Source organism: Mobula hypostoma, chromosome 2 (genome assembly GCF_963921235.1).
Source record: "Mobula hypostoma chromosome 2, sMobHyp1.1, whole genome shotgun sequence".
In the NCBI taxonomy this organism is placed as follows: domain Eukaryota; kingdom Metazoa; phylum Chordata; class Chondrichthyes; order Myliobatiformes; family Myliobatidae; genus Mobula; species Mobula hypostoma.
The window spans coordinates 41,633,929-41,654,066 of NC_086098.1; the positions used below are offsets into that span (position 1 = coordinate 41,633,929).

Below are 20,138 nucleotides of genomic sequence, written 5' to 3' on the forward strand. Positions count from 1 at the left end.
TATTGCATCCCCGGATACAATGCAATTCCTTGCCCATGTGAAGCTCATATTGTAAACAGTACACATGTTAATAATAAATGCAGTGATGAGTGCAAAACAACAGAAAGTTGTGAAGATTGTACACCTGTAGTAATGCCAAAAGAAATGCTGAAGTGATAATGGAGTGAATAGTGAAGGTAGAACTAAGAGACCGAGAACATGGCAGTCACCAGGAACTTGGTGTGAATGAAATGAAAACTATTCATAAATCTGGTTGTTCCGACTTTCAGGCTGCTGTATCTGCTCCCAGAAGAATGGGGAGAGAAAAAAAGAACTGGGAATTGGAGCTACAGGGAACTTCAAAAAAAATCAATACAACCCTGTTGGATCATATGGCATCCTGAATGTGCTAGAGGGTTCTGTACATTTTCCAAAATGCAGATGTGTTTATTTTCATGAAACACGTGCATGATGCAGAAGGTAACTCAGAAGAGATTGGGAAAAGATTGATAAGTTTAGTGGCAGAAATTTGGAGTATTGCCACCCTGTCTTCCTTAATCTTCCTGCATTTGGCTGTACATTGACATATTAGCTGAGGTCGAGCCCTTTCTTGCAGTGACTCCGGTAATGTGATTGTAACCTGATGGCTCAAACAAGAACATAAATTTATTCATAAGCAAAGCAAATGGTAAATCAGATGCACACTGTACATATTTCCATCCTGAATTTGCTTTTTCAAAAAAGCAAATAGTAAGATAGTAAGGTTTCGCTTACTATCAGCCACAGTCTGAAAATGGTTTCTACATACTAATTCATTTCAGTAAATGTCTTCCCTTTCTACAATTCATATTGCCTTTCTATAGCAAGGTGTTCTGCTCAGTAAGAGGTCAGACATGTTCCTTTTAGAAACCAGGTTGTTTTTTCACTGTGTCAGTTCTATATCTTATTGGGTAGAAAATTAAGTGGTGATTTAATTGACTTTTTTAAGATTTTTAATGAATTCAAAGGATGTACAGGAAGGTATATTTTCTCTGCAAGGGCACTTTTGTGGTGTGAGTTGAAGTGTCATAGATGCAGGGCTGTTGCGGTGTGGTCTGTACGGGCTGAATTGAGGCAGCAGTCCGGGCCAGAGAGGTGGGAACGAGCCAATGTTTGGAGGCAGTTGGATTCGGCAGAACTGAGGCGAGGAGAGTGGAGGCGATGTGGAGCCAAATCAGTGGGGTTTGGACCTGCACCTGAGAGCAAGGAAAGACCGGAGGTTTGATCAGTTTAAGCGCCAAGCCGAGTTGGGAGGATGGGGCACTGGCCCAAGAGTGTATCAAAGCAATAGGGTCCGGGACGGAGAGCAAGCTCTGGACTATTTAAGCACCAGGCCAGATTGAAAAGGACAGGGTGTCGGGGCCAGAGGTGAGGGACGGGCGGGTTCAAGTCTCTGTCACGTGAGTTTTACTTGACTCTGCGCTGGACTTTAGCTCATTGCTCCGCAAGATTTATTCATCTGTACACCGAACTGTGGCTGTGACCTCAAACTATCACAGTGTGAACTTCAGTTCCGTATGTTATTTGCTTACTTTTATTGTTTGCACTTTTTTCTCTGCACATTGGATGCTTGACGGTCTCCTTTTGTTTCAATGGGTTCTATTGGGTTTCTTTGTTTTGTAGCTGCCTGTAATCTCAAGGTTGTATAAAGTTTACATACTTTGATAATAAATGTACTTTGACTTTGACTTGAATGGAATTAGGACACATCATTCAGAGCTGTCTGAAAGCAATTCTTTATATAAACTGCGATAGACACGTTGAACTTGCTCTCCCAAAACAGAAGGTGCCTGCTGAAATAATAATAAATGCTGCCGGTCAATCTGTGCAGTTTTTTTTAATGCATGTAGTTAATTTTGCCTCCAAAGCTACCCATACTCCATGTTATGAGAATGGGATAGTTGTGCACACTTTGTTCAGCTTTGGTGCATGGTAAATTCATTCTCTGTTGAAGGGCTTAGAGACATATTCACAGTTTGGCAAACCTCTATAGATGTGTAATGGAGAGTATATTGACTGGCTGCATCACAGACTGGTATGGAAACCCCAATGCCCTTGAGCGGAAAATCCCACAAAAAGGAGTGGATACGGCCCAGACCATCATGGGCAAAGCCCTCCCAACTATTGAGCACATCTACATGAAACGCCGTTGGAGGAAAGCAGCATCCATCATCAGGGGACCCCCACTGCCCAGGTCATGCTCTCTTCTGGCTGCTCCCATCAGGAAGAAGGTACAAGAACCTCAGGACGTGCACTAGCAGTTTCAAGAACAGTTACTACCTATCAACCATCAGGCTCTTGAACAAAAAGGGGATGACTTTACTCAACTTCACATTGAAGTACTCCCTCAACCAATAGACTTACTTTAAAGGACACTTCATCTCACCTCCTCGATATTTATTGCATTTGTTTATATTTGCATTTGCACAGTTTGTTGTCTTCTGCTCTCTGGTTGAATGCCCTAGTTGGATGATCTTTCATTGGTTCTGCTATAGTTACTATTCTGTAGATTTTTTTTGAGTATTCCCATATGAAAATGAATCTCAGGGCTGTATGTGGCAACATATATGTACTCTGGTAATAAAATTTTCTTTGAACTTTGAAGGATCCATGTGTTGAGCCATTGTTACTTAATTGTTTGTGATTAGATCATGTTGTCTTCTTGCAGCTGGAATCTGGATATTCCATGAGATGACAAGAAACACATGCAAGCAATCAGCACAAAAAGGATGTGTGCTTGTGCAGGCTGTGTGAAAGAGCTAACATCTGCCAACTTGTACTTCATTTTACACAGTGATTTATTTAACAAAATAATGCTGCCTGATTGTACATAATCTTAAACTCTTGGCCAATTCTGGGCATGAATTCAGATTTATTTATAGCCAAAGAAGTAAGAGTTGTTGACAAGATGTTTTTCTAAATTCTAGTTGCAGGTAAAATTACAGAGTTAGTAGTGCCTATGTCAGTAACGTTATCTTTGCTCCATAAAGCAATTGAGGAAAGAAAAAAAATCTAAAATGAGTTGTCCTGTTGTCTACAGATCATTAAGGTCAAAAATGTTGTTGTTGTATTGGAAAATGACAATTGTCCTTGGATTGTTTCACGTTGACTCTGCTGTCCTCAGTCTGTTCTGCAGGCCTCATCGCTGATGGGATGGTATAATCAATAAAGGAGAAATTCTCTTGACCGATCAACATGAAATCCACACCAAAATTTATAATGCAAACAGCAAAGTGTAGTAGAATTTGTGAATTTCAAACTGAAGGTCAAATGATAGAATACTACATTGTTCCTGTTTTATGGTAAACTGTGTCCGGCAATGCAATTGCCCAATGCCTTCCTGCATTCAGAACATATGCCAATCCATTGAATGATGACCCACAAACTTTAAATTTCCCATTATGTGGAATCAGTTAATGGAGCTGTTTAGCCTTTGTCCATAGATTTCCCTCTGGCATGGATTACACAGGTAAAAATGAAAATGCTCATGTTACTGAAACTTTGATTATTGATCTTTTGTTAATTTGAATTCTCAATTATTCTTTAGTTTAATCATGTTATAAAGTGTTTGTTTTATAATGTGAATCATGTATGATTTTATTTTATTTCTTTTGTTCTACTTTTACTTTATTTACCTCCATTGTCACCAGGTTACAGTACAGGCTGGACATGGCTAACCAGCTGGCTGATGAGCACGATCTGATAGCAGTCTATGTGAGCCGGCTGCAGAATGGCACACGGTTAGTGTTTGTTGAGTTCACTGCGCTGTTGTACTGAGGAAATAAGCCTCTAAAATCTTGAAATACGCAACCCAGTTGGAATGAATGAAATCCAGTTTTTGAGGGTAGATTCATGAATTTGATCCAAGGCCATCTGAATTCTTTAACCACTGTATTCCTCACTGGGGCACCACGGCAGCGTAGCGGTTAGTGTACGCTATTACAGCTCAGGCTGTCGGATTTTTAGAGTTGAATTCTGGTATTCTCTGTAAGAAAGTTTGTACATTCTCCCATTGTGCATGTGGGTTTCCTCCGGGTTCTCCGCTGGTTTCCTCCCACAGTCCAAAGACGTACCAGTTAGTAGGTTAATTGGTCATTGTAAGTTGACCTGCGATTAGGCCAGTGTTAAATCGGTGGGTTGCTGGGCAGTGCAGCTCGATGGGCCAGAAGGGCCTGTTCTGTGCTGTATGTCTAAATAAAATAACAATACATGATATACAAACATGATTTCTATATGTTTCAAACTAATAATAATCCTTGCTACAGTCCCGTGCATAAACAAGATTCAGTTGAATGGCCTGGCGTGCAACAATATGTTTCTGAGTTAAAACTGAGAGTTTCTTAGAAAACCAAGCTGTACCTGTTGATCTTTCTGCTCTAGAGCACTTTGAAGTGGCTTACTGAGAACTTAGAAACACAGAAAACCTACAGCACAATACAGGCCCTTTGGCCCACAATGTTGTGCAGAACATGTCCCTACCTTAGAAGTTACTAGGCTTACCCGTAGCTGTCTATTTTTTAAGCTCTATGTACCTATCCAAAAGTCTCTTAAAAGACCCTATCGTATCCGCCTCCACCACCGTTGCCGGCAGCCCATTCCACGCACTCACCGCTCTCTGTGTAAAAAAACTGACCCCTGACATCTCCTCTGTACCTACTCCCCAGCACCTTAAAACTGGGTCCTCTTGTGGCAACCATTTCAGCCCTGGGAAAAAGCCTCTGACTTTCCACACGATCAATGCCTCTCATCATCTTATACACCTCTATCAGGTCACCTCTCATCCTCCGTCGTTCCAATGGCCGAGTCCACTCAATCTGTTTTGATAAGGCATGCTCCCCAATCCAGGCAACATCCTTGTAAATCTCCTCTGCACCCTTTCTATGGCTTTCACATCCTTCCTCTAGTGAGTCGACCAGAACTGAGCACAGTACTCCAAGTGGTGTCTGACCAGGGTCCTTTATAACTGCATCATTACCTCTTGGCTCCTAAATTCAATTCCACAGTTAATGAAGGCCAATACACCGTATGTCTTCTTTACCACAGAGTCAACCTGCGCAGCTGCTTTGAGCGTCCTATGGACTCGAATCCCAAGATCCCTCTGATCCTTCACACTGCCAAAAGTCTTACCATTAATACTATATTCTGTTACCATATTTGACCTACCAAAATGAACCACTTCACACTTATTTGCCACTTCTCAGCCCAGTTTTGCTTCCTATCAAAACTGTAACCTCTGACAGCCCTCCACACTATCCTTAGTGTCATCAGCAAACTTACTAACCCACCCCTCCACTTCCTCATCCAGGTCATTTGTAAAAATCACAAATAGTAAGGGTCCCAGAACAGATCCCTGAGGCACACCACTGGTCACCGACCTCCATGCAGAATATGACCCATCTACAACCACTCTTTGCCTTCTGTGGGCAAGCCAGTTCTGGATCCACAAGGCAATGTCCCCTTGGATCCCATGCCTCTTTACTTTCTCAGTAAGCCTTGCATGGGGTACCTTATCAAATGCCTTGCTGAAATCCATATACACTACATCTACTGCTCTTCCTTCATCAATGTGTTTAGTCACATCCTCAAAAAATTCAGTCAGGCTCGTAAGGCACGACCTGGCCTTGACAAGGCCATGCTGACTATTCCTTATCATATTCTACCTCTTCAAATGTTCATAAATCCTGCCTTTCAGGATGTTCTACATCAATTTACTAACCACTGAAGTAAGACTCACTGGTCTATAATTTCTTGGGCTGTCTTTGCTCCCTTTCTTGAATAAAGGAACAACATTCGCAACCCTTCAATCCTCCGGAACCTCTCCCATCCCCAGTGATGATTCAAAGATCATCTCCAGAGGCTCAGCAATCGCCTCCTTCACCTCCCACAGTAGCCTGGGGTACATCTCATCCGGTCCCAGCGACTTATGCAACTTGTTGCTCTCCAAAAGCTCCAGCAGATCCTTTTTCTTTCTTAATATCTACATGCTCAAGCTTTTCAGTCTGCTGCAAGTCATTAATACAATCACCAAGATCCTTTTCCAAAGTGAATACTGAAGTAAAGAATTCATTAAGTACCTCTGCTATTTCCTCTGGTTTCATACACACTTTCCCACTGTCACACTTGATTGGTTTTGTTTTCTCACGTCTTAGCCTTTTGCTCTTCACATACTTGTTTGTGATGAGGTTTCAGGGTCAGAGTCAGCATGGTTTCCTTAAGGGGAAATCTTACCTGACAAATCTGTTGGAATTCTTTGAAGGAATAACAGGCAGAATAGACAAAGGAGAGTCAGTGAATATTGGTTCATTGGATTTTCCGAAGGCCTTTGACAGGTGCCACACGAGGCTGCTTAACAAGATAAGAGCCCATGGTATTACAGGAAAGATACAAGTATGGCAAGAGCATTGGCTGATTGACAGAAGTCAAAGAGTGGGAATGAAGAAGGTCTACTCTGGTTGGCTGCTGGTGACAAGTGGTGTTCCGCAGGGGCAGTACTAGACTGCTTCTTTTCACATTATATTGTAACAATTTTGATGATGGCATTCATGGAGTTATGGTTAAGTTGGCAGCTGATACAAAGATAGGTAGAGGGGCAGATAGTGTTGGGGAAGCAGGGAGTCTGCAGAAGGACTTGGTCAGATTGGGAGCATGGGCAAAGAAGTGGCAGTTAGAATATAGTGTAGGGAAGTGTATGGTCATGCACTTTAGTAGAAGGAATAAAGATATGGACTATTTTCTAAGTAGGGAAATAATTCAACAATCACACACACAAAGGGACTTGGGAGTCTTGTGTAGGATTCTCTAAAGTTAACTTGCAGGTAGTAATGAAGGAAAATGCAATGTTAGCATTCAGTTGGAGAGGACGAGAATATAAGAGCAAGTATGTGATACTGAGGGTTTGTCAGGCATTGGTCAGACCGCACTTGAAGAATTGTGAGCAGTATTGGGTCCCTATCTAATAAGAAGAGCTGTGCTGGCATTGGAGATTGTCCAGAGGAGGTTCAGGAGAATTATTCTGGGAATGAAAAGGTTAGTGGATGAGAAACGTTTGATGGCTCTGGGCCTGTACTCACTGGAGTTTAGAAGAATGATGGGGGGATCTCATTGAAACCTATCAAATACTGAAAGGTCTAGACAAAGTGAATGCGGCGAGGATATTTCCTTTAGCGGTTGAGTCGTTGATCAGAGGGCACAGGCTCAGAATAGAGGGACATCGATTTAGAACAGAAATGAGATGGAATTTCGTTAGGCAGAGGGTGGTGAATCTGTGGAACTTATTGCCATGGGCGTGCTATGGATGCCAAGACATCCAATATATTTTAAAGCAGAGGTTGACAGGTTCTTCATTAGTCAGGGTTTCAAAGGTTACGGAGAGAAGGCAGGAGAATGGGGTTAAGAAGGATAATAAATCTGCCATGACGTAATGGCAGAGTTGACTCAATGTGCGGAATGGTGTAATTCTGCTCCTATATCTTCAGGTCTGACATGTTTCAGGCTATGGAACTTGGGCATCAACACATAATCCATTTAAATACTCAGTCAAATTGCTCAACCTGCAGTAAAATGCTGGAGAATAGAATGGATGTGTTAGGAAAAATATTCAGGGCTATACAATTCTGTATTTTATCAGCAATTTTTAATGTTTGATAAGAACACAAGGGTATAATCATTCTAATTAGCACTCAGTCCTTCAGTCATTAAAAAAGGGCAAGGTAGTTAAAAAGCACACTTTAGACTTATTCTTTAATGTCCTCATCCAATATTAACTGTCCTTTTACAATCCGATGATTTTTTTTCTATTTCTGAATTAATGCCTTTTTTGGCATGGCACAGATTTCATATTGGTATGTCGTGGATTTGGAATCTCCTAGAGAGTTGGACGAGGTGCCTAATCACAGTGGAACTTATAATCATAGAGGAATGATTCAACTGAGATTCATTCCTCAGAGTTGAGTTTGTTCATGGAAGGTAATGTTTTCCCTTCCTGTAATATCATGGGGAGTATTGAACATGCACAGAGCAGATGTTTGGTTATTGCAAATGGTTCCATCAAACTGCATATTTTATCTTGCATACTTGTGCCAGAGTTCCAGTCAAGCGGGAAAGAAGAGATTTGGTCTTCTGTCTGCAACAATAACTTTCTGGCCAGCAATTATTTCAGACTCCATTTGTTAAACAACAGCTGATAAATTTAAAATCACTCTCAGGCTTCATATTAAGGGCAAACTGACCTTCATGCAGTGTTACTTGCATGTTCAGTCGTAGATTATTATGCAAATCAAGTAAATAGATGAACTTCATAACTAATTCAGCAGATTATAATTATTACGTCAGAACTGGTCAAAGATGATCCCTCTGGTTGAATTAACTGGACTGAATTGCCTTCTTCATCTCTCCCTTAATCTTATGCTGCAGCTTGTCTGGATCTTTCTGAACAAGCTTTGTTTTCCAGTTCTCATTATTGCCTTGACCCATCACGTCAGAGTTAGGCAGTTTGCAATTTACTTTTGGCACTGATATGCAGCAGTTAGATTCAAAGTTAAAAGCTTAGTAAGTGATTTAATACCATTAGGTAAAATGAATAAATCTTTCTCATTTAAAAAATAAACAATTCACTTTTTGAACAATCAATTTCCATTAAATTATTGCAAATGAATTGGAACTTTTGTTTATATCATCTCCTAAATTTCAATGAATGCAGACCTTCTTTGTTAACTTATCGTTAAAATAAAACCTTCGGACTCCAATTTACATATGTTTTATGATGCATTCTCTTTAAAACCAATACATCTTTCCTGGGTATACGAGTCCAGACATAGTCTAACAAGATATAGGAGCAGAATGAGGCCATTTGGCCCTTCGAGTCTGCTCTGCCGTTTCACATGGCTGTTCCAATTTTCCTCGCAGCCCCAATCTCCCGCCTCTCCCCATATATCTTCATATATGTTCTTGACCAATCAAGAATCTGTCAACCTCTACATAGAAATCTACAGCACATTACAGACCCTTTGGCCCACAATGTTGTGCCAACCATATAACCTACTCTAGAGACTGCCTAGAATTTCCCTGGCGCATAGCCCTCTATTTTTCTAAGCGCCACATACCTATCAAAGAGTTTCTTAAAAGACCCTATTGTATCCACTTCCACCACCGTCGCCAGCAGTGCATTCCATGCACCCACCGCTCTCTGTGTGAAAAACTTGCTCCTGACATCCCCTCAACACCTACTTCCAAGCACCTTAAAACTATGCCCCCTCATGTTAGCCATTTCAGCCCTGAGAAAAGCCTCTGGCTATCCACGCGATCAATGCCTCTCATCATCTTGTGCACCTCTATCAGGTCACCTTTCTTCCTCCGTTTGGTCCAAGGAGAAAAGGCCAAGTTCACTCAACCTATTCTCATAAGGCGCACTCTCCAATCCAGGCACCATCCTTGCAGATCTCCTCTGCACTCTTTCTATAGTATCCACATCCTTCCTGTAGTGAGATGACCAGAACTGAACACAGTATTCCAAGTGGGGTCTGACTAAAGTCTTGTATAGCTGTAACATTCCGCATGGCTCTTGAACTCAATCCCATCGTTGATGAATGCCAACACACCATATGCCTTTTCTATCTCCCATTGTAATTTATATCACACATCCTGGCTACTGTTTGGGGGCCTGTATATAACTCCCATCAAGGTCCTTTTATCCTTGCAATTTCTTAGCTCTACCCACAAGGATTCTACATTTTCCGATCCTTCATTTCCTCTTTTAAGAATTTGATTTCATTTTTTACCAACAGAGCTCCTCTGCCCACCTGCTTGTCCTCTCAATACAATGTGTACCATTGGATGATAAGCTCTGAACTATGACCTTATTTCAGCTATGTCTCAGTGATGCCCACAACGCGGTTCCTGCCAATCTCTAATTGTGCGACAAGATCACCTGTCTTCTTTTGTATACTGTGTGCATTCAAATATAACACCTTCGGTCTTGTATTCATAACTCTTTTTTGAATTTTCCCCCATGTTTCATTTCACTTCATCCCACTGACTGCAATTTTGCATGATACTCTCCTTAAATATACATAAACACTTGTCGTCCAGAGCTGCCTATGGCAAAGAATTCCACAGATTCACCACTCTCAGGCTAAAGAAATTCCTCATCTCCATTCTAAAAGGACACTCCTCTATTCTGAGGCTGTAGTCTCTTGTCTTAGACTCTCCCACCATAAGAAATCTTTCTACATCCACTCTATCAAGGCCTTTCAGTGTTACGTGGAACATGATTTCTAATCCTCCGGACATAAAAGCCATTGTCCACTGCAGTTGCAGAAGAGGAACTGGAAATTTGTTTTTTTAGAGTTTATGCTTGGGCTGACGAGTCAATGATGCTAAATTTAGCATCTGTGGGATTAGGACTAAAGGTTAAATTAAGATCTCACCCCAACTTGACATTTGAAAATGAATATTGCAAAGTTTATTTGCTTTAAATTTTTTGGTATGTATTGTAAGTGTCCTGTTTACTTTCTCACATCTAAAACGAAATCAACTTTTACACCACTAAAATCAACTGCAGAATCTTTCATTTAAAAATATATGAACTATTTCAATTATTGATCAAAACTTTCAAAGTTCATCTATATAGGTGGCCTCATGTTAAGGGGGTTAGGAGATGATTGCATTCTTAGACAACAGATCTCCAGACCAAATTTCCCATGCCAAGCTTTGCTGTCTGTTCAAAACTCAAGAAATGCGTGTTGACTAAAATAAATTTTGTATTAATTTATTTACTTTTTCACAATAATTCTGTGAGAATAAATCTTATACCATATCTTAAATTTTTGGGAAACGAATTGTGAATTCTTTATCCACATTCTGGTGGGTCACTGTGGAGCAATTATCACCTGAATAGAGGCAGGAGTCTGAAGCTGATTTTAAGCATGATTACATGAGCCTTCAGGTGTGTGGTGGGATTAGATGAAAAAGAGCATTTGATTTAAACCTTTGGATGAAAATGTGGATTCCAAAGATATTTGGAAAGTCTTCAAATAAATTTATTTTTTTAGAAAAAACACACATTTAAATTGAAGGATATTGATTGTAACACACAGTGAAATGGCTCTCAGCTTAAAGCTACTTAACAAGAAAAAAAAGGATATGTTATGATTTTTGCTTAATTATTATGGCTTTATCAATATGGGTCATGAAATTTTATATTATTTGATGCACCTTTTTGCATGTTTTTTAATAAACAAATCTGATTGTGTGTGACACAACATGGCAGAAAGTAAGAAGTTGAGATCCTGAGAATAAAATGTAAGAGATTTAGGGGTGTTGGGAATGTTTGTGCCTGGGCCCATGCAGCAAAAAAATCTGTTTCTGTTCGATGCTTTCAGTGCAATCTCTGCATTTCTGTACTGTACCAGATTTTAGAGGGTAAGAATATAGTTAGAATTCTTGTCAACAAAATGTATCAACATGGACCATTTGGCTCAACTTTACTCGTCTTATAGAGAAACAGCTATGACCTTGACAGCACTCATCTCCCACCCAACACCATTGAAGTATTTCTCAAATTAACAATAATTACGTTTGCCATGGGCAGTATGTTCAATAATTTAAATAAAGAATAAATGATAGTTTGCATGGCAGAGAAACAGGGTGATCAAGGGGAGAGGGTTGCTGCACAGTCTTTTTCCATTTGTTTTGGCTGGGAGATCTTTAAGTTATGCTCAACATTTTGTCACAAGTTGCAGGCCATGTACCAATGCTGGACTTATCCTGCAATTTATCAAGGGACCAGGGATTTGTGAAAATTGTGCAAAACTTAAAATATAGAATTGTCCAATACAGAAAATTCTGCAACACAGACAAAATGTTGGAGGAACTCAGCAGGCCAGGCAGCATCTATGGAAAAAAGTGCAGTTGACATTTAATTCTGCATCAAGTTTTGTATGTGTATTGCCAAATTATCAAAGTGCTGTTGAATTATTGGGATTCCATTTGATTATTCAATCAGTAATGAATTTAGGAAAGCAGTGCTGTGTAGTATTTTTAGTTAGCATTGCGTATTTATTAAATAGTTTGTCATCCTGTATTATAAGCTACGGAAATATGTGTACGTAACTTTTAGTTTTTCTACCATCTCCCATCAGTCAGATGCTTGAAGCATGAAAACGCAAGATTTAGGATTAAATTATTGTCAAGTTCAGTTTCCTTCATTTTCAGAATGACTATTCTGTTAAACAGTGAACACTCCCTGCCTTTCCTGCCTGATGGATCTCTTTGTGATGGAACAATTTGCAATCTTGCTGCCCTCCATTGTTCCTTTTGCCCTTTGATTTGTTGTAGCCCTGAGACATGAGCTACACAACCTAATGATGTTTTTCAAATAATTAATCCTAAACAAATTGGAAGTATTATTCTGTATTCTACAAATTGTAAGCAATAAATGAGGTAGCAGCCCAGATTCACAGAGTAATGGCAAGGTGCACAAGCTTCGTTTTTATGACGGAGTAAATCTAACAGCAGCTTCCAACATCTATGTGCAATCAAAAGTAAAAGTTCTTATATTCTGTTCTTTCACAAGTTTTGCTACGCTCATATTAGGTCAGGAGACTCTGCATTTTACATACACGTCATGGGCTGAAGTTGCATACTGGAAGCACAACATGGAAAATTGGAGCCTTTACATTAGGGTGTGGATGAACACTTAATAATGTGTTACTTAATTATTTCCACGCCTTTCTTTTGGAAATTCTTTCCCCAAGGTTAGAAATAGCAAGTAGTAGAGGGCATACCCTGAAGCTGAGATGGAGAAATTACAGGATCCGTGCAGAGTGGTGGGTACCTGACCCAAGCTGTCAGAGGCAGTGGTGAAGCAGATACGGTAGTGGCAATTAAGAGGCTTTTAGATAGTACATGAAAATGCAGAGAATGGAGGGATATAGATCATATACAGGCAGAAGGGAATCAGTTTAATTTGGCATCGTGTTTAGAACAGTAAGACCTGTTCCTGTGCTGTACGATTCTATGTTGTTTCAATTTCATTTACATATCTCTCTCTATTCCAGCTTTATTTCATTTCTATTTTACTTTCTGTTCATAATTTTACAAGGAGATAACTAACTTAATATACTCCTTATTATTCAGTGGCTGCGTCCCGGATAGGGTTTCTTCAATGTGATTAGTTGAAGAGATAGCCCATTGTTTGCTCTTCATACAGGTCACATGTACAGTACCTTTTGGAAGAATATTGCTCAGTCTGTCCATTGCAAGATTTGGACCAATGTCACAAAAGAGTTTGTACATTTTATTCGTTTTAATTATCTGTGGTATTGGTTAACTTATTGAAAGATGACACACAGTCAAAGATGTGCTGCTTGGTAGGTTATTTGGCAACTGAAAGTTACCCCTGCAGTAGGTTGGTTGAAGTCGAGCTTGTGATGGAAGAAGGCCCAGTAGAGACTAGGTGCATTGAGATGGTGCAGGACGTTAGTGTGGGTAGGGATGATAGGCATGGAGCACCTGATGTGAGCTAGGAAATGGCAGCAGAGTTTTAATGAGCTTAAGTCTGTTGCAAGTGCAAATTAATATTAAAGGAATGTGGGTGAGTGAAGTATTGGGCAGAGTTCAACTTGCAATTCTGTTTCTATGCATTAATTTTTAATTTTAAGTTCTATATTTTCATCATCCTATTCAAATTTATGTAGGGTAATGTTTGAAGGTTGGCAGTTGCAGTTTTTCTTGCTTAGATGTGTGGAAACATATTACTTTATGTTCATCTCAAAACTATTCATCTTAAGACCAAATACTGTAGCTGAAAGTACAACACAGTTCCTGTTTCTCTGTGATGGAGTAGGCATTCTCTCTTCATAAGCGAAAACTAGAGGTCTTGGTGTAAATTCATTCAAATACAACTTACAAGCACAAGTTCTGTTGTGCTGTGTTTACTTGTGCACAAGCTGCATTGTCCAGTGGAGTTATGTAGACCAAAGAAGATGAAGATCAGCTACCAAAACAAGGTTGAACCATGCTGCCATTTCCTAGCTGGTGGCTGATCTGGAGTTGTTGCCCAGTGTGGAATGCAGCCTTAACTGATAGCTAATTCTTCTGTCATTGCTTGGCTATAATACGTTCTTCAAGACTTGGCTTTATAGAATAGGGTCAGCCCCAAGAAAACGCATAGACGGTAATTTACTTAGAATAACTGGGAAGCTTACTTCATTAAATATCACATTGTTGCTGCAATCACTTCAAACCCGTTAGGGAAAAAAATATCACTCAAAAAATTGAGTATGTGAACTTGTCTTGTACAACAGTCTTACACATATGAGAAGCCGAATAGCTTTGTAGGACATCAAATTTCCTCCCAAAATGATACAAATTTAATATTTCATAAAACGTTATAAGGCAGAACCAAATTTACAAACTACTGTCACTGTTGTGGAGTTTGAAAGATCTAAATCATGCCATTTGATTTAACAAACTATCTAAATTTAGTTTTAAATAGTTTACAGTTGTGCCATTACAAGAGGATCAAATTCCTTCAAACCCCATGGTCTTTGAATTTTGAATAGAAGTATAATCCTCAGTCGGAGTTTGCTAGGTGCATAATGTGTTGTTGATTTGCTGTGAGTGACTAATACTTGAAAGATATTTGAATTTTTGACTAGCCATTAGTTCTTGGTCCAGCTCATCTAGTGAGCTGCTTGAAAATATGGCCAATTTCTGATAGATAGTATTTTGATTTGAATTTATTTCTGGACAGTGTCCTGGACAGCCCGAGCAGACTGGATGAAGAACACAGGCTGATTGCCAGGTACGCAGCCAGGTTGGCTGCAGAAGCTGGAAACACAGTAAGTTGCACAGCCTAACTCATTCTATTTATCCTGTTCTTGGCACCAACATCCAATGCATAACAACTCTTTATATTAAAAGATGAGGAATTATTGTAAAATGTAGAATAATAGACATTTGACTTGATTTTTGACTTTCAATGAGTCTGGTTTAGTCATTAGAGTGCAATATTGTCATTGATTTTTTGATTATCAGCAAGATTTCCTAAACAATGCGATACATGTTGGGGTTAATTGAATTCATCGGAATCTGAACTCAAAGATTATGAGTTTGAAATGTCTCCTGAGCAGCTTTTTCTGTGGGTATAGAGATATCTGATAGAGGTGTACAAAATTATGAGGGGCATGGGTAGGGGCGATAGTAGGACGTTTTTCCCCCACAGTAGAGGTGTCTAAAATTAGATGGGTTTAGAGTGAGAGGTAAGAGGTTTAAAGGGAGTTTGAAATGCTAGATTGTTTATCTGCCAGGCACAGTCATTTTGATTTTGTTCAAAACCTTTCACTTGTGATTGCTGAATGAGTGGAACTTAGTTGAAGAGTTGAGTTGCTTGTCAGGAGGTTTATTTCGGGGTACTGCCCGTACCCATTATTATTCTCTCTTAGAACCATTAGAGAGGAGGGTGGTTTATTTAAGCGGAAGCAATTTGAATGCTTTGCTCAATGTCAAGAAAGATCCATTTCTTTCTGTCACATTAGTTCAATTTAATTGCATAGCTGGAGCTTGGATAAAAGCACAACAAATTAAATATAAGTTTTCTTTTTAGCATTGAAAGTATATATCACTGAATTTGAGCTGAGAAATTTAGTGGAGTCATAACATCATAAAGTAAGGAAACAGACCAGCTTACACACAATATCTACACCAGCCAACAAGTACTCATCTATAGTAGTCCCATTTACCATTATTTGGTCCATAGCCATCTATGTGCTGGCATTTCAAGTGCTTGTCTAGATGTGCTGGCATTGGAGAGGGTCCAGAGGCAGTTCACAAGGATGATTCCTGGAATGAAAGGGTTATCATATGAGGTATGTTTGATGGCTCTGGGTCTGTACTCGCTGGAATTTAGAAGGATGACGGGGGATCTCATTGAAACCTTTTGAATATTGACAGAGTAGATGTGGAAAGGATATTTCCCATGGTGGGGGAGTCTAGGACAAGAGGGCACAGCCTCAGGATAGAGGGGTGTCCATTTAAAACAGAGACGTGGAGAAATTTCTTTAGCTAGAGATGGTGAATTTGTTACCATATGCAGCTGTGGAGGCCAGGTTGTTGGGTGTGTTTAAGGCAGAGATTGATAGGCTCTTGTTTGAACATGGCATCAAAGTTTATGGGGAGAAGGCTGGGGAATGGGGTTAAGGAGGGGGAAAAAGGATCAGCGATGATTGAATGGCAGAGCAAACTCAATGGGCCAAATGGCCTAATTCTGCTCCTATGTTTTATGGTCTTATGGTTTCCTAATTGTTGTGGAATTCTTTGCCTCCTTCCCCACTCAGCCACCGCCACAGTTTCCAACCAACCTTTGAGGCAGTGTTCTACCTCAGGTCCCCTTTAAACCTATGCCTTCCAATTTAGACATCTGTGCTGTGGGGAAAAGTTCCCTAGTATCTACCCAGTCTGTGCTCCTCATCATTGTGTATACCTCTGTCCGATAATCATTTGGTCTCCTTTGCTCCATGGAAAATGACCCAATGTCTCCATCCTGGCCTCAGAATCCCTCGGGCCTGAGCACCCTATCTTTCACTGTGTATGCACTAATTCATCCTCCCAGAGTGCATCACTATACACTTCAGAATTAAATTCCATTTTACTTAATGATCAGTTTTCATCCTGTCGCCAAAGGCAATAACATCACAGATATTTGTGCCTTTTGCAAACCAATCAATCTTACCACCTACATTCATATCCACACAAATAATGTATGTAACAATTGTACAAATCCTAGTACCCATCCCTGTGATGCACCACCCTTTGCTTCATATTACGAGGCACATTTTAGATTCAGTTTGCCATGTATCTCATGTGGTCTAACCTTTTGAACTAGTTTCTGATGTGGGGGTAAAGGTTTTATTGAAATCTGTGTAGACTTCATACATCGTGCCGGCAGAGATGTGTAAATCTGTAACTGCACAGTTTGCCAGTGGTGGTTTTGGTTATGGGAATGGTGGCTTGAAACTGTAGTAATACATTTAAAAGAATAAGGTCATTCCTTGGTGCATGGTGGAGAGGTGTGCTTCAGTCCAGGCTTTGCAGAGGGATTGGAGTTTGGAGTTGAACCAGGGTCAGATGTCATTGCTCAGATGTGGAGCATTTGGTGGATGGAGGAGTTTTTATTGGGACGCTGCGTGGGTCAGAATACAGGGCCAACCTTAAGTGAGGTCACTGTGCTCAGTGACAGTAGGTGAGTTGGTGGAACATCGTTGTATTTGATCAGTGGTCAGGCGTTGGATGGTAAGATCAGGGCTTATGGGTGGGGAGGTCAGTGAGTGAAATAGGGTGGTTGGTTGGCTGTCCTGAGTTTGGGAAATATAGATTTGTGGGTTCAGAATGAGAGCTGTTAAGTTTATAAAGGGAGCTTAACTGAATTGGACTTCCAGTGTCAGCACCACTTGTAGAGGGCTCCCTTCATCACGTTAATGTGCAGAATGCAGGGCAGTCAAACTCTTGTTGGGCAATGACTGATACTCTTTAGAACCACACAGACAGGTACTTCAACAACACCCTAAACAAAGAGAGACTGATGTCCTTCTTAGGAAAGTCTCCGTCAGCACAAACACCATTCGCAACAAGTGGCTGGTTGAATTTCTGGAGTGGTGACTTCCAAATTGGAAGCAACAATAATTGCTTCCCATCTAGAAAAAAAATAGTTTTCATACACAACACTGCAATAAGATTATGAGACATTTTGTTAGTGGTATTACTGCTAAATTAGTTTGCTGGATTTGCCTGCTGACTGAAATTATACAAAGATTACAGCTCTGTTGTAAGCAGAGAAGAGGGAAACTCCTGTGGCTGCAGGCGCAGATCCAGGATGATATGGTGCTTCCTTTGGTCATGTGTCAGAAATTAATTGAAATCATTTATATGCAGTTATATCTGTTCCAGTTTAAATAATGTTCACTGATTTGGAGTAAGCATTTAGAACCATAACAACAGATTGCACTTGTTTCCATCTGTACACTTCACATCATTCTCTACCATAGTTACTTTTTTACAAAGAAAAACAAACACCTTAACTTAATAAAACAAGCAGTGATAAGCCAGGTAACTACAAGCCAATGAGCTGAACATTAAATTATCCTAGAAAATCGTAGGAGATAAAGTTTATGTACATTTGGAAAGCAGATCATGGATTCTAGTATGGCTTCGTGCAGAAGCAATCCTTTCTTACTATTTTGACGGAGTGTTTGGAGAAGGTAACAAAGAAGATTGCTGATGGCAGTGCCGTGGATGTTGTCCACATGGACTAGAGTATTTGACGAGGTCACAGAAGGTTAAGGCATATGGGACCCAAGGTGACTAATTGGACCCAAATTTGATTTGGTGATAGGAGGCAGAAGGATAGTGGTGGAAGTTTGCTTTTCTGATTACAAGATTGTGACCTGTGCTCTACGTGATCAGTTCTAGGACCCTTGTTGCATGGATATTCATGACTTGTATGTGTGTGTAGTAGGCGTGATTAGTAAGTTTGTGAATTACACAGAAGTTGCTAGTGGTGCAGATACTGGTTTTCTGAGACGAGAGATGAAATGGAAAGTTGGGCAGAGCGTTGCTAGATAGAAATCAATCGATACAAATGCACATTGATACATTTTGGCAAATCAAATAGGAGTAGGACGTTTACATTAAATGTGGTGCTAAGGAATGATAGTGAACAGTCGGAATTTGCTGGTCAGTTCTCTGAAGGCAGCATATGGCATGCTTGCCTTTATAACTCAGGGCGTAGATTCTTATAGTTAGGACGTTATTTTGGAACTTCACAAAAAAACAGACTATTTGGAATATTCTATGCAATTCTGGTCTCCACTCTTTGTAGAATGTTGTGCTAGAGTATGCAGAGGAGATTCAGTGGGATGTTCAAGCAACACATAAAAAATGCTGGTGGAACGCAGCAGGCCAGGCAGCATCTATAGGAAAAGGTACAGTGGACGTTTCGGGCCGAGACCCTTCGTCAGGACTAACTGAAAGAAGAGATAGTAAGAGATTTGAAAGTGGGAGGGGGAGGGGGAGATCCGAAATGATAGGGATGTTGCCTGGATTAAAGGACATTTAATAACAAGGAAGGACTGGATAGGCTGGATTTGTTTTTTGTGGAGTGAAGAAGGCTGAGGGGTGACTTGATAAAGTTATATATTACTATGAAAGTCATAGATAGGGTATATATAATCTTTTCCCCATGCTAGGGCTACCAATAACAAAAAGAATAGGCTTTAGGAGTGAGGAAAGAATTTTAAAGAGGATATGAGGGGAAAGTTTTTTTTTCCACAGAGGGAGTGGTTGAAATCTGGAATTTGCTGTCATTCTTAATGAAGTGATGCAATTGAATATAATCTGAATGTCCAGGAGACATTTAGACTGACACTGCCAGACCATAAGAAGATATCAGCCACCAGTAAGTGAACTAAAAACAAAAGATAAAAGCAGGAAAACAAAACTCTAAAGTATAAATGCAATGTTCACCTGCAACAGTAACAACTTGTATTTATCTAGTATCTTTTAATTGGCAAAACAACGTACATCGCTTCACAAAGGAATTATCAAAAACTTGAAGCAATATTAAGGTAAAACTTTGGTCTTTAGGAGTGCATTAATGAAGGATGGAAAGGTAAACATGAGGGGTTGATTTTTATATTGGTATCCTGTAATCAATGGGGTATCACAGGGATTGGTGCTAGGACCTCAATCATTTACAAATTTTGAAAATGACTTGGAGAAGAATTGAACCAGCTTTGCAAACAATGCTAAGATAGGTAGGAATGCGAGTTGCTTGTGGAAGTCGAAGAGAGAGGAACTCAAAACAACTGCATTACTGTTACTCTGAAATAAGAGATAGAAAACTCTTAGCAGGTCAGACAGTATCAGAGAAAAGAGAACAGAGTTACTGTTTCAGGTTAAAGATCCTGCTGGATAGCAGAATGTAATGTAAAATATGAAGTTGTTTGTTTTAGAACGATGAGCAAAAGAACCAAGTACCATTTTACTGCAGTACTTCACTTTACAAAGAACTAAACGGCAGAAAGCTGCAGCACAAAGTGATTTGGGGTGACTTGTGCACAAAGAGA

General features: G+C 40.0%; 1 protein-coding gene across 11 annotated transcripts in view; it reads left to right on the forward strand.

The window, feature by feature from the left end:
* LOC134339515 (dystrobrevin beta) overlaps positions 1-20,138 on the forward strand; it is a 587,877-nt gene that overhangs the window by 453,886 nt on the left and 113,853 nt on the right. For 9 of the 11 annotated variants that reach the window (XM_063036126.1, XM_063036119.1, XM_063036112.1 and 6 more), the window contains 2 exons: positions 3,669-3,758; positions 14,771-14,858. In XM_063036126.1, the coding sequence (XP_062892196.1) occupies positions 3,669-3,758; positions 14,771-14,858 (178 nt within the window). The remainder of the gene's footprint in view (positions 1-3,668; positions 3,759-14,770; positions 14,859-20,138) is intronic. The other 2 variants (XM_063036153.1, XM_063036160.1) reach the window with 1 other exon arrangement.